We start from the raw sequence: 14,316 nt of genomic DNA, 5'->3' as shown, positions 1-14,316 counted from the left end.
TAATGATTTCTTAATTAATTCTAAATGTGATTAAATTTTTTCTGATTAATTCTTAATGTGATTTAATGATTTTCTGGTTAATTCTTAATGTGAGTTAATGGTTTCCAGATTAATTCTAAATAAATTAATTTTAATGGTTTCCTGTTTAGTTCTAAATGTGATTTATAGGTTTCCTGTTTAGTTCTAAATGTGATTTATTGGTTTCCAATTTAATTCTTAAATTTATTTCCCGAATTATTGGTAAAATATATTATTACCTCAGAATTTCCCTGTTCTGTTAAAGGTTTGTAGTTGGTTATTGTTTATGGTGGGTTATTGCTTAATCGAAATTTAAAATAAATTTAAAAAAAATCCATAAGGTTTTCTTATTCTTAGGCACCAAAATGTTTTAATGTAAATTAAGATTTGACCATCGAGAAAATGAACGTACTTTCTAATCAGAAATTTCTTAAACTGGGATTCAGATTAGCGTTGCCCTTTACCATTTTGATTGCGTAGTGTGAAGCGATACCGAGAATAATTTTTTTGGCCAAGACATTCAACGTGGGATGATTATTTATGACTCAAGAAAGGAGCGACATTAATATTACCGATACGCCGGCTGAAACTAGCTATCTCCACCGTACAACATCCGCGACCCAATAGAACGATTCAAAAATTGTCTACAGGGAAACAAACATTTAGAGAGTTTCGATTTTAAAGCTTTTATTTAAACTAGATGGAGTTATTTTTTTAAATGATTAACGAGATAAGAATAAGTAAGTCGAGATGCGTGACTATTGAAAGAAATTCAAAATAAGAATCCTTGAGTGTTTTTAAATTAAGGTGATTCACGTCATCAGTACAAAATTTTCAATATATATTTTCACTCTATTTTGATCAATTTTCATTATTAGATTATCATTGTTATTATGCTAGATTTCTAACTTAAAACTGGTTTTTCTCAAATAGGGGTTTTCAGACTTGCTTGACTCTTGCTCTAAGGTAGCGATGTATGACTTAAGTAATTGCCATAAAAGAAAACAAAATAATAGCGTTTTTTAGAATGTAAACGCCATCTAGCAAGACTTTTGGTATTTAAAAATAGACTTCTATTGGTGTTACTCCGGTTGAACACTCGTAGACGGTGAACCAGAGAAAAGCTATTTCAAGTGAAGAAACATTTCTAATGACGCTTTCCGAAGAAAAGTGCTCACTATTTCTCGGATTTAAACGAAATTAATTTCTTTGATCTTTAATCTTCGCTTTGGCACCACCCACATTTAATTAATTTGGTAAACAGTACATACTTAGATCTTCACATTTAAAAATGCATATAAAGTGAACATTGGTTTATAAGCCTCGAGTCTTAAAACCATATAACCTTTTCCAGAACTCATAAAAACCCTAAATCGAAGATTTAAATATTTATGTAATTAAAAGCACAGTTTTAAAAATTAAATTGCAACGTTTCTTATTGGGTCGAATATTTTGGGAAGATGGATTTCAAAATATTTAAATAATGAAATAAATATTTAAAAGGCCATTTAAAGGATAGCTTTTTACTTAAATGGTAATTTAGAAGCAACAGCAGATTTTACGTCAACTTTCAATAAATATTCATGATCACATTGAAGATAATTATACACTTAATAAATATAAACTTGTCGAATTTAATTACGTTACATTTTGAAATGATTCACAATTATAACTGTCTAAATAAATTTCAACATCTGATTAAGCTTACGACGTAATTAGTTTGAAAGATATATTCTTTAAAAAAACGGTATAAATAATAAACCACTATCAAAATATTATAAAAAATACCATCCATCCAGCCAGCCAAGAACAATCAAAACGTAATAGTCTCTAATGCAGTAAAAGCTACCGTTTTTGGAGGAGCTATACCATAATCATTAGATCATTACAATAAAGATAAAAAGCAATTAGCGAAAATAAGATTTTATCTGTTCAATCTGTGGGACACCAAATTGACAATTCCTCGCTTGAGCGAGTTGAATGAAAACTGTATTTTCGCGAGCAACATTATTGTTGTCGGATCTAGGTGTCTTGCTAAGAGCTCGGAACAACGCCTGAAGCTACAAGTGTTAAAAAAAGTTCGAAAGAAATAGTGAGGCTAGAATTTTTGGCATATTTCAGTCACGCTTAGTAGCGCGTAAAATTGGTCGCTTTCGTGGTTGCCCGGCTCTGGTTGACCTTTGTCTTTAAGGTATTTGCCGTGATAATAGAGAATTTAAGTGCCCCACGTTTCGAACGGGAACGTCTAGAATTCCTATCTCTTGGCAGATTTTTGACAATTTAACTTCGGGGTCTTAGCTGCACTGATGAATCTTCCACAGCGCGTTGTTTTACTTCTTTTTTTTTGCGGATTATTCGAGCGGATTATCTTTTAAAGGCCTAGGTTTTCTTCTGCCTGTCACCCTTTAAATTAACTTAGTGGAGTACAAATACCCTGGTGGTAGGCCAACCGCTGAACATGTTGGCCTAATTTAGAGGGTGACAGGCAGAAGAAAACTTAGGCCTTTAAGAATATTAACGCCGTTATTTCGTCACTGGTCCGCCAGAAGGAGGTGGTAAATTCCCCCCCTGAATTACCGGTTATATAATTAATGAGAGAGAGAGAGATATATATATATATATATATATATATGGTGTTAGGATAATTTGGTGTAACCCATTATAGAAAGGAATTTTTTTGGTTAATATTAAATGGGCATTTTCGAAGAGAAATGAGGTTTACTGTAAGACTCACATTTGGTTATAAAATCAAGATTTCTGATTGGTATACAGTTTTGTTCGAAATTCTTCGAATATTTTAACATTAATTAAGACTTAATACCATCCGAGAAAGCATTTCATTGCCTGAAAAACGTCGGGGTGATCGAAGTAGCGATGTATTTTAAAATCTTTGATTTCGCAATTTTTTCGTTGATTTTAAGATTCTGAAAAATGATTTCCAAATTCTGAAAAATGATTTCCAGATTCTGAAAAATGATTTCCAGATTCTGAAAACAATTTTGAAATTCTAGACTTGATTTCGAGATTTCGAAATTGATTTCGATACTGTGCAATTTATTTCAAGATTCAGAAATGGTTTTTGATATTCTGAAATGGCTTTCGAAATTTGTAAGTAAATTTCAAGATTTTAAATTTATTTTCGAAATTCTAAAATGGATTTCTACAAACATCAATCATAAGTAAGTAATACTATTCTGACCGAATTAGATACTGGGTATTATTCGTTGTAGGTCGTCCTATGAGCTAATATAGAAATATGACCAAAATATTATAACTAATTGAACAGATTCAACCAAATCCTAGTTAGTATCATAAATAATTAGTACATTATTTAATACGTTTAGATTGCGTTGAAGATAAATTTGAACACGCTTTATTTTCCAATAGCTCTTTCTATAGTTCATAGACGAGTTAGAAACACAGCCCACTATTCTTACGAAAACCAGAGCCCAAGTCAGCCGGCGCAAATTTGTAACTCTAGACCGAATTCTACTTAACTGAGAAGATGTTTGTATTTCCCGCCGTCGTTTTTAAACAAAGGATTGTACTAATAATTGCCCAGAGAAATATCTTGCCAATTTCGTCATTCAAGGTCTCCCCTGCGGTGTAAAAATAAAGTTGCAGATTTTAAGATTAAATTTGTTTCATAAATCATGAGGTATCCTTGGGAGAGAAAAAATCTTGCAAATTTTTTTCGTGAAAATGTGTGGCTGTCTGTCCCTGCATTAAATTTCTTACGAGAAATGTTTTATAGACTTTATAATACTTAATATACATGTAACTTTTACGGGGTCTATGAATAATTGCAGATTTTTTCGGTGTAAAATTAAAGAGCTAATTAAGGGAGGAACAACCACTTTTTTATAATTAATTAATGGTTTAGAATGGCCTCTCTCAGATCCCAGATATTTGCATTTTTCTAAAAAAATAAAATAGAATTTACGAAGCCAAATTACCGATGCTTAATTTTTCCAACTGGAAATAATTCTGTAGCGAAATTTATGGAGTCAAAAAAATATATAAATGTAATAGCTGTTATCAGCTTCTAACGAAGAATATGAAGGTGGCAAGTTAGAGTTCGGTTTTGCTTTGTTCCAACGGATCTTGGAAATTTGGTTTTATTTTATTTTTTAATATCAATGTAGTTTTAAGAATTCTAAACACTCTTTTACAATGAATGTATGAAATTTTCACTAGTGTCCGATCCTTTAACCAATCAGAGTGCACCTCTGATTAAAAAAGTCATTTAAAACTACATGACCATCGTTTAGTATGTGTGACTCCTCCCATATAAGAAGCGCCATCTCGTCATTCAAAGCGTACTTATGATTTACATGGTTTGAGATAGAAATATGTGGGCCAAAGCAATATAAAAAATCTACATTATATTTAAAAATTCGTTGATACCAGAAGTATATAATAATAAAATAAAATAATAATAATAATAATAATGTATCTCTTGTCACAGAAAAATTAGTCTCGGCCATTAAAATAGAACATGATGTACTCGAGGCATAATTCATTCGGAGCGAATTTTCGCCAAAATTATCTACATGACTAAAAATATTAAATGTATATTAAATGTTAAAATTTGACACCGCAAGGTAATTACTTATATTATTAAAACCATATTTTCGCGATGTAAAAGTTGAGTAAAGTAAGTATATATTGAATTAAGTCCAGCACTATTTTGTTCTTCAGAAGGTACGTGCTTCACGAATATATCATAATGAGATGAATAATACACTCGTTGGCTATATATTATAAACTTCTGGTGAAACGGCATTGGTTCGAACCAAAAAACGTGTATATGGCGAAATCGGACACTCGGGCAAACAGCCAAAAGACTCGAGATATATTGGTATTTGGATTACACGTCTGGGCGAAAGAAAATGATCAAAGAGAGACCGGCAAAACGGGTTGCAACATTCTAATAGCTCAGCGGCCAAACTCGAGAGATGGAATAAGTGCCTTCCCCTATCGGATGAAAGGGTTACCTCGTCTGGAAGAGAAGTGAGCAGACAGATTTACGAGCTAGACGCGGAATTCGTCCGTCTACCCAAGATGTCCGTCCAGAGCTCCAAGTATTCCAATTCGCGTCTGCTCCGAGTCTATTTTTACGTGCGCCCTGCATTGAAATGAAATCCACAAGAAACCGCATCTTCTCTCTTTCGAAAGTATTTGCTTGTTTTTAACACGCAATCACAGTTGCCGATTTGGATGTATTGGTTTCACGTACTGTGTAGTCGCCGCCGCTGCCGCCGCCGTACTACGCATAAATCTTCATCCATTAGGGTTAAAATGCTAAATAATACATTAAAAGCTTTTAAATAACATAACCTCGATAACAGATATTTTTTATGATTTATACGATTTCGCTTATAGAACTACGTCCATTTCTTAAATTAATATCGATTTTATTTTGAAAAGTCCTTTGCCAATTTTGACGTAAGATTAAAGTTGTATTTATAAAATTTAATTTCAAATAACGTTTAAATTTCAATATTTGAACCCTCGCGTTTTGCCTTGGCTCCAAAAAGCCCTATTTTATCGCCAAATGGAAAACGGTAATAATGTAATAAAAATGTCTATTTTTCAGTTCGTGTTTCTTATTACGTTAGTGTACAGGATATTTGATAAGTTATTCAAAATTTTACTTTATTATGAAAGAAAAACTAAACACGTCAGGTGGGTTTTCTCTACTCAAATGTCCATGACATCTTGTTTCTGTTGGAAGTAAACGAAATGCATCTTTTAATAAATAGAAACTCGTATGTTCGTTTAATACGCAATTTCGTTCGAGCTTTATAATCTAAATTGTGATAAGAAAGATGCCAATGAAATAAATAGAAATTTTAATACAGGTCATAGGGATTAAATAGTTAAACTCGGAGGTACGATTCTCAATTTCCGGAATATTTTTTGAAGTGACTCTTTGACCAGTATGTAAAAAAATCAAACTAGCGAGATTTTTAAAATAAAAGTTAATGGAAACATAAGGTTTATGATAAAAGTAGTTATCGCAAAGTGGACAAATAAAACGTTTACAAATTCTAGATAAATTTCAAAATAACCGTTCACCATTGACACCGAAGCATTCTGATGTTTGTTAGAGTTTTGGTATCACGATCGAATAAGGACAGTTAATTTAAAAACATTCTGGTTGCGGAATGTGCATCACCATAAATTAACAAAAAACATTTCTAGACCCACATTCAATCTTTTATTGTTACAATGAAACAGCCGCTTTGCAATCTCTGGCAACACTCTTGTGATATAAAAAACCAAGAGAAAAAAAATAGAGAAATAAACTTAATAGAAAAGTTCTCAATGAAATTCGAAATATTTCACAGCGAACAGTAAAAAACATGTGGAAAAAAAGCAAAAAAGCAGATAAAAACAAGTGGCTTCTCGGAATAAACTCGGCGAATACCCGCTCCTTCTCCCGTATCCGCTAAAACTATTAAAGCAGTCTAGAATGCACCGACTATCGAGGGAAAAAACAACAAGATGGATAGGTGCATTTTCTCAGGAGAGCGGAGAGAAAAATCCTTTTCATCTTTGAATCATTGCCGACAAGTACCAGTACGGCCATACCGGTTCGACATTTCGCGCTGAGCTGACGTCGACTCAAGCTGAACGCGTCTCTCGCGAAAAGCCAGGCTTTCACTAACGTTCCTAATTAAAGATAGTTAAGTTGCGCGTTCTTGTTGGGGAATTATAAAACATGACTGAAACAACCTTGCCGATGGCCACAACGATTTTTTGTTCACTTTTTCTATCCGTACAACGGCGAAGAATTTCGCTGGGTTCCGTGTGTGGTACGAATCCGACTTTAATTTGCGGAGCGCTGGAGGTGCTTTCGGGAGGGAGGGTCGGCATTGGGCAGTAAAGGTCGGCCCGACAGAAAGAACGCCAGCGACGGGGGGCGGGAATGGGGGGAAGCGTAGGAATTCCATAAACTTAACATCTTTCCCAGCCTGTCTGCCGAGGGTTTAACCGAAAAATCCCCTGGACCCACGAACAAGATGCGCATGGCCACGACGCTTTGTGCCCCGACACGCTCGGACGCTCTTCTTCCGCGACCCAAAGCGTCCCAAATTGCGTGTTCTCTTCTGATTTACCAACGGCGTTCGAGACGAATGGTCGCTCCCAATCAGTTTAGAAGAGCTTTATTTCCAAGATGGAATCTGAATTCCTAATACAGATACGCTCCGACCCCGAACATTAAGATGTTAAAATGAAGCTAAAGTTTTTATGAAACTGTTTGCTAGCTTAAAAGTATAAATAGAAATTAAAGCTTAATAATAATAATAATAATCAGCTAGGCACCACCTTAGGCCTAAGTCATCAAGCGACTTTTGAAGCCTTTAATTTAGGTGGCCGGGTTACCATGCGTTAAAGTATGAGTGTATATAATAAAAATGAAATTTGCAAAACCTTTTCAAGCCTAAATAAATTAAAAATGAAGGTCGTTTAAAATGGCTTTCAAATCTACAATATTTGGAAGTTGAAGCTGATTATGATTTGAAAGCATTTGCAAAAACGTTTGTAGAATCTAAAAATAAACAGCCGAGTTTGAGAGATATTTGAGAAATTTGGGCAATAAAATATACGGGAATCTGGCTTCAGACATTTGAAAAGAAATAAATGAAGCGGGAATTTAACAATGGTCCGAGAAATAATCAATAGATCTGATGTATTTTAGGCAATTATATATCTGATTTGAAATTTGCAATTTTTATGGCATATTAAAACCACATAAATCTTGGAAAGCAGTAGACGGTAACCCACGAGACCGTCAAACGAATGAGTTACTTTCGAAACGGTGAATTAGTGGCTAAAGGCAAAATAGGAATCGGCCGCTAAGGTGTTAAGGAATTCCACGCCAGGGCGCAGAGAGCGAGTCAGGCTGCAGCAGCCGATACAAACGAGGCGTTAACAGGAAAATATTCGACGTACAATTACGAAATACTAAAAACAGCAATTATCCAAGAATTTCGACTTTCAGGGAACTTAAATTAGACTTATTATAAATTAACGGGAATACGATAAGAAGAACACTTCATCGTCGGATAACTAACGATGCCATTTTTACTGTCGTTAATTAGACTGACGCAAATGAAACCTGAAGACTTTCAGACGTATATTTTATGCTAATGAAGCTAACGGATTTTTGATTTCGTGTAATTGAGGCGAGATGCCGGCACTTTCTAAGCAACCGGAGACCACCACCAAGAATTAGATAATTTAGAATTTGAAATTTTTATTTTTGTGAGGCGTTCTTTAATTTGAAAAAGAATGAGATAATTTAGAATTAAAAAAAATATATTTCCCGCTCTTTAATTTGAATTTTTTTTAGGACTGCTAATTTTAAGGCGTGTTCATTTTAATGATATAGAAAGCTTAATTCAATTGAATGATTTTTTAATTTGATTTTTATATGAAATTTGTTGTCATAGACTTATTTTTAAATTGGATGACGAAAATGTTACGGAAGAGTGGTATTTGATTGTACAGACGACACTCTAAACGAAAATGATGATATAAAGGAATGTATTAAATCTAATTTTAATACCAGCAATATTTCGAGTACTAATACGAATAATCTTAATCGTCCACATTTCATGAATCAGCACGTGTTTCAAGAATGAAAAATTGATCTTTCACCACCAATTCAAGCGGTACAGATCTAGTTCATAGTGTATCGGATCACTGAGCACGATTTATAAGCACACAAAGTGTTTTAAAAATCTGAACCAGTAAAGAAACCACCTCAGAAATATATACAGTGCAAATTAAACCGGGAGGTCTCGATTTAACAATAGGAAATGATTTACCTCTGATTCGATACAGTTTAGTCCGTAACTAAGCTGGCGTATAAACGCCGTGCAGCCATTGAGCCAGAGTAGAGCACTTATTTGGAAAGTATTCTTCACAACCCCTTTTTTGGGAAATTTTCAACGGTCTGATTTAATGTGGTATTAACGCTTCGTTCACAGCGATGATATAACGTTATTGGGGACAATGGAATTATGTCATTTTTCCCGCCAAATTTATTCTAATTTGGTGCCTCCCAAAGCTTGTAAAAAAAGCTCGCAGGTAGGTCGCGATACCTATTTTTGGGAGAAAAACTTTTGGATGGGATGCAGAGCGCTCTTGACGTCACAAGCTGAGGAAGGCCACGTGGCTCTGTCAGCAACTAAGAGTAAGGTGGAGAAGTGACAACTCAACATTTGTGACGTAAAAAGAGACTTCTTTGTCGAAATATGCCCAACGACTGAGACTCACCTTGTTGAAAAACTACAATCGCGTTACCATGAAAATGACCAAGTAAAATAGATTCTAAAGGTGTAGTCTAGCTCACGCACCCGCATTAAACTATATCGCCACCACAAAAAGGTCTCGCGCATGCCTCTCGAAAAGTGAAACTACTGACGTGACATGCCCTTAAAAAAAGCACAAGAAGATGGATTGTTGGCGTTCATCTTAACGCCCTCTTTTGGTGCTTTTAAACGAAAACCCACATTCATGTATTCAAAGTAGCTTGGGATGTTTTGATTTGTTTTTAAAAATATCATAACCTCTTTTTGGCCTATTAAGAATGGATCCATCAAAATTCATCAATGTCTTTAAAAAACTTAATTTAAATAACGATTTATTTCAATTTGATTAAAATTAGATAAAATAAATTTTCATCTACATAATTTTTATTCATTTTCAATATCTTATTGAAACATAATTTAAATCTCACACAAACTAATTTAAAAATTATCATAGGGACGAAAGTTAAAATGTTAATAAAGAAGTTTCTATTTAAATAATTTTCTTATTACTCGAAACGAACTTTATTCAAACATACGTATAATTCTTGATATTTTGCCAATATAATGGTTTTAATTCGGTAAATTAAACGATATAATTATAGAGTATAAAGTCTTTATTAAATAAAAATAATTTTACCACATCTCAACTCTTTAAGTACGTTTAATTGTAGTTGGAAGCATATTTATAAAATCTATTGTTCTAACAAAAAAGCCTCAAAGCGTTTCGCTTTGAGCTATATTCTGCGTTTTCTGAGGATAAAATATATCATGGATGATTTAACTAACGTACGTGCTTCATTCACTGGGAATCATTAAGTAGGTAACCTTCGTCACTCCAAATGTGAAATGATCTTTCAAAAGCTTTCCTGTCTCGTGTGAACGAAATAATACTTCTTATCTCGCGTATTCAGTTTTATAACCCTTCAATTTCATTTTCCAAATTAATCAAACCAGCAACGGCGCTGTGTCTATGAAACACCGGAAAAAATAAGGTATTATAGAACTTTCTCGGATGGGGCTCCGAATATAGTGTCTCACGTCCTTGGTAGTGAAATCATAACGGTACTCGTCCGTGAGAATGATGGAAAAGGAAAGTAATTATATCACTAAAGAAGATGGAGACCACCTCGGGCGACCGGGTGGATGTCGCACACTGTGGGTCGAAGGTCAAACGTTCCTTCTCTCGGGAGAAGTTTTGTATTACGGTTTATTTTAAGGGTCTCACCATTTAGCGAGAATCAATTTCGAATAAAATAGAGCCAAGGGGCTGATTACTCGGATTAAACGCTTCCGTTAGTGATAACGTAATCGTAAAGAAATCTTCGGTAATCTCAAAGTACTCATAGTAATTTGTGCGTAATCTTGATGTACTCATTCTAACCTTCGCGTAACTTCGACGTGCTCATTGTAATGTTCGCGTAAACGTTCTGCTGGTATTCTTGTCGTACTCCCTTCTTACATTATTGGTTTAGAGGCAAAATCTTCAGTAATCATCCTCAGAGCCAATCAAATAGACCAAGGTAATACAAAATTTGTTTTTATGTTATAACGCTATATTCGGCATAATTATATTCTCGTAGGATATGCAAAATAAATTTTGCACAATTTGGCAATGATTACATGACCTAGTCATTTGAAACACCAATCATCATAGGTCTTGTAATTTTAAGAATATATCAATTTTAGATTTAATTTATAATAAAATATTTAAAAGAAGGAACTCATGGAATTTAATAAAACTTTTTATTACTAATAAAAAGTTTTATTAAATTCCATGAGTTCCTTCTTTTAAATATTTTATTATAAATTCATCTACCATGGTATTAATAGGTTTAAAAGTTTTAGATTTAATGATATTTTAAGAGAACATCACTTTTATATTCTATGATGTTTTTAGATTACATCGATTTAATATATATGGGATAATTTTACTCCATGATAATTTTGGAATATAGAAATTTCACGAGAATTTTATGTTAATCATTCTACGAGCAAAATATCTGAAGGGAGTGAAGTTGGCTGTACTCACCGGCTGCGCAGAGTGAAATAAATATCTGTGCGTGCCTCTTGACTGCGTTTTTGCACGATTCGTCTAGTTGTGACATGCGTCTGAAAATGTGCTCCAGGAAGTCGTTCGGTGTAATTGCACAAAGGTCCCACTTCAGACGACTCAAGACTAGGATTTCCCACCCCTGCACAAAAAAATCTCATGTTAAAAGAAAATCTTTATGGTCTGTTTTCTAAATCAAATTTTCTGCCAGTACTTTAACAGTTAATTTAATTTGTCTACTATGAATATATATTGAAAACATAACAATAACTGTTCATCGAGTATTCACAATTTATTGTTGCTGTTGTACAATATAGACACTAAACGTATAGGTTCGATTGTTATAAATTAATTGTTGCTTATGTACATTAAAAACAGTGATTACAGAGGCTTGAGTGTAAACATCTGGTTGTTGTTAACGTACAGTAATGACAGTAAACCTTTAGGCTCAAGTATAGGTTCATGATTGTTTTTGGTGTACATTGAAGGCACTTAAGGTATCAGTTGGGGTTAGGACAACTTATAGAGGCTAGTGTACATATAAGACAGTAATTTATTGCTGTTGGTGTTCATTGAAGACACTAAAGGTATATGTTCGAATACAAATGGCTTATTGGTGCTGGTGTTCATTGAAGACCGTTAAAACATAGTTTGAGTATAAACAACATGTTTTGTTGATGTACATTAAGGCATTAATCACAATTTAACAATTGCACCATTGTTACTAGTGTACATTAAAGGCATAGGTTCCAGTATAGATGCATATATTATTTTCAATAAAAAATCCAATGAATGGAAAACAGCGGCATAGTCGACATGAGCGGGAAAAATATATTTTATGTCTGTCATTTATGGCGGTCATATTTCAGTTCAATATACAGCATTCTATTTAGAACAAGATTTTCAAGGATATTGTTAGAATCGTTCCATCAAACAGCCCAGTTAAAATCCGACTGGAGGGAGAATATTTCGTACCACGGTACTAAGAAAAAGACAAGTGACATATTTTTACGTACGTTGATTTAAGCACCTTGAAATGACATTTTCCCCGTCCAATATTCGGGGTTTGTAGTAAAAAAATGGACATCACGAAATATTTGAAATCCGAATAAATATCGTTTTTGCATCTAAATTTGTGCCGCGAAACCGGTTTTAACTTTTGCGCAAAAATAGAAGGGGAAAATAATTCACCTACTTTCAAAAAAACATTAAAAAAAGGTTGGGAGACTTTTCTAAGAAGCTTCGAAGTATTTGGTAGACAGTGTGCTTACGTAAGTAGCTGGTAATGGTAGGGGAAAAAGGAAAGTATTGAATAGCGACTAAAAATCCAGTTTATTTTGCAAGCGTTCGCGGCCAGGCGCAATATTTCATTCGTACTTGTTACCGGAGATGATCAGACGTGAGGAGAGCCGACTTTCTTTCCAGTTTGGTTGTCAATTTAGGACCCGTCTGTCAAAGGCTTAAAGGGTAGTCTTTTGTAGGGTAATCTTATAAAAATACGTAATGTTTATAGATCCAAAACGTCGTATCTCGAAAATAGGAGAAAAACTAGGTTTTTTTTTAATCAAGGTTCAATTTCCCTGAATTTCCAGGTTTTCCAATAGAAATTTCAATGATTTTTCCAAATGCAAGGGTACCTAATGTTTTAAGATAACCTATGATCTTATGGTGTCGCATTTGACCTTTAAACTAAATTGATTCCATATTATTATATATAATTTCAATAATCTAATTTTATTTTTTTCTTAACCCTCATAAATTTCCTGAATTTCCCTGATTTTAAATAAAAATGGAAATTTTCCTGATATTTCACTGACCTTTCTGGTTTTCCAGGTCAGTATGAACCCGGTTTATTCATCATTTTGTTCGAATAAACCACGGCTTTTTGTGGTATAATTACTATAAGTATAGAACTATACTCATCTATAGAGAAACTATCATGAAAGATGGGTTTAAAGGGAATATAACCAAGAATATTTTGGTCGTTTCCGACATTTTCGGTGCTGCTGCTATGTAGTGTTTTACGTAGGTAGTCCCTAAATTGAAGTTATTTTTCCATAAAGAACGCGTTGCAGCTTAAGTTCTTTATAAAGATTTATCTACACCATCTCATCCTTCTGCAACTGTTAGAAGTCGTTCAGCATTTTCCATTTTTAGAATCTAATTTCCTTGAACGTCTATCAAATTTATTTTCTTTAAGGTAATAATTAAATAAGGTTGTAGTAATTGAGTGACCAACTAATCTATGCAGCAATAAAACATCATTTTGATACTGACTTCGTCTGTATAATGTAGTATTATTATTTAATCGTTTTGCAATATATGTAAAGCAGTGTAAATATCGAATGAGTATAAGATATTTGCGAAAGAAAGCCTAGAAATCTGTAATAAATAATCTTGGTAAAAGCAATGAAGCAATAAAGAGATAGTTACAGTGGCGTAGCAAGGGAGGGGTTCATTTTTACATGAGCTATCCCTGGAAATCGGTAGAGGGGAGAGTTACAGAAATCTGGTGTAAATTGAGAGGGGCGGCAAACTTTGGGACGGCTCTGGATGGCAAAAGGTAAGTAAATCAATGGAATTTTTCGTTTATAACTTACTCTGAGGTAGCCCCTAAGCGCCCAGTTGACCTTGATTTTTGAAGTTAAAAAGGGCTATTTCTTCATATACGACAGTTTCGCGTTAAATTTACCAACGATAAAACGAGCTTGAATCATAAAATATCTTTCTTTGGAACCTGCGAGCACGCGCGATAGCACGCGCCGGCACGATAAAAGGGGGAATGTTTTTTTTCATATTCTAACGTCGTATACCAGCACGACACTTATGAATGACCCGGGGCCTATTTCTGACACGAGATATGAGAAAACGGTGGCTCCCTCTATCGGTGTTTAATAAAAAATGTACCAACTCGGTCTTGGG

At 34.0% G+C, this 14,316-nt stretch overlaps 1 protein-coding gene across 1 annotated transcript in view; it reads right to left on the bottom strand.

The window, feature by feature from the left end:
* LOC149957617 (G1/S-specific cyclin-D2-like) overlaps positions 1-14,316 on the bottom strand; it is a 57,198-nt gene that overhangs the window by 24,715 nt on the left and 18,167 nt on the right. Inside the window, exon 3 of the mRNA XM_090164857.1 lies at positions 11,374-11,536. Within this exon, the coding sequence (XP_090020983.1) occupies positions 11,374-11,536 (163 nt within the window). The remainder of the gene's footprint in view (positions 1-11,373; positions 11,537-14,316) is intronic.

Source organism: Leiobunum rupestre, chromosome 2, assembly GCF_980474605.1.
Source record: "Leiobunum rupestre chromosome 2, qqLeiRupe1.1.hap1, whole genome shotgun sequence".
Taxonomy (NCBI): Eukaryota; Metazoa; Arthropoda; class Arachnida; order Opiliones; family Sclerosomatidae; genus Leiobunum; species Leiobunum rupestre.
Note: the sequence above shows the minus strand (reverse complement) of the source record. Positions and strands in the feature narration are given on the sequence as shown.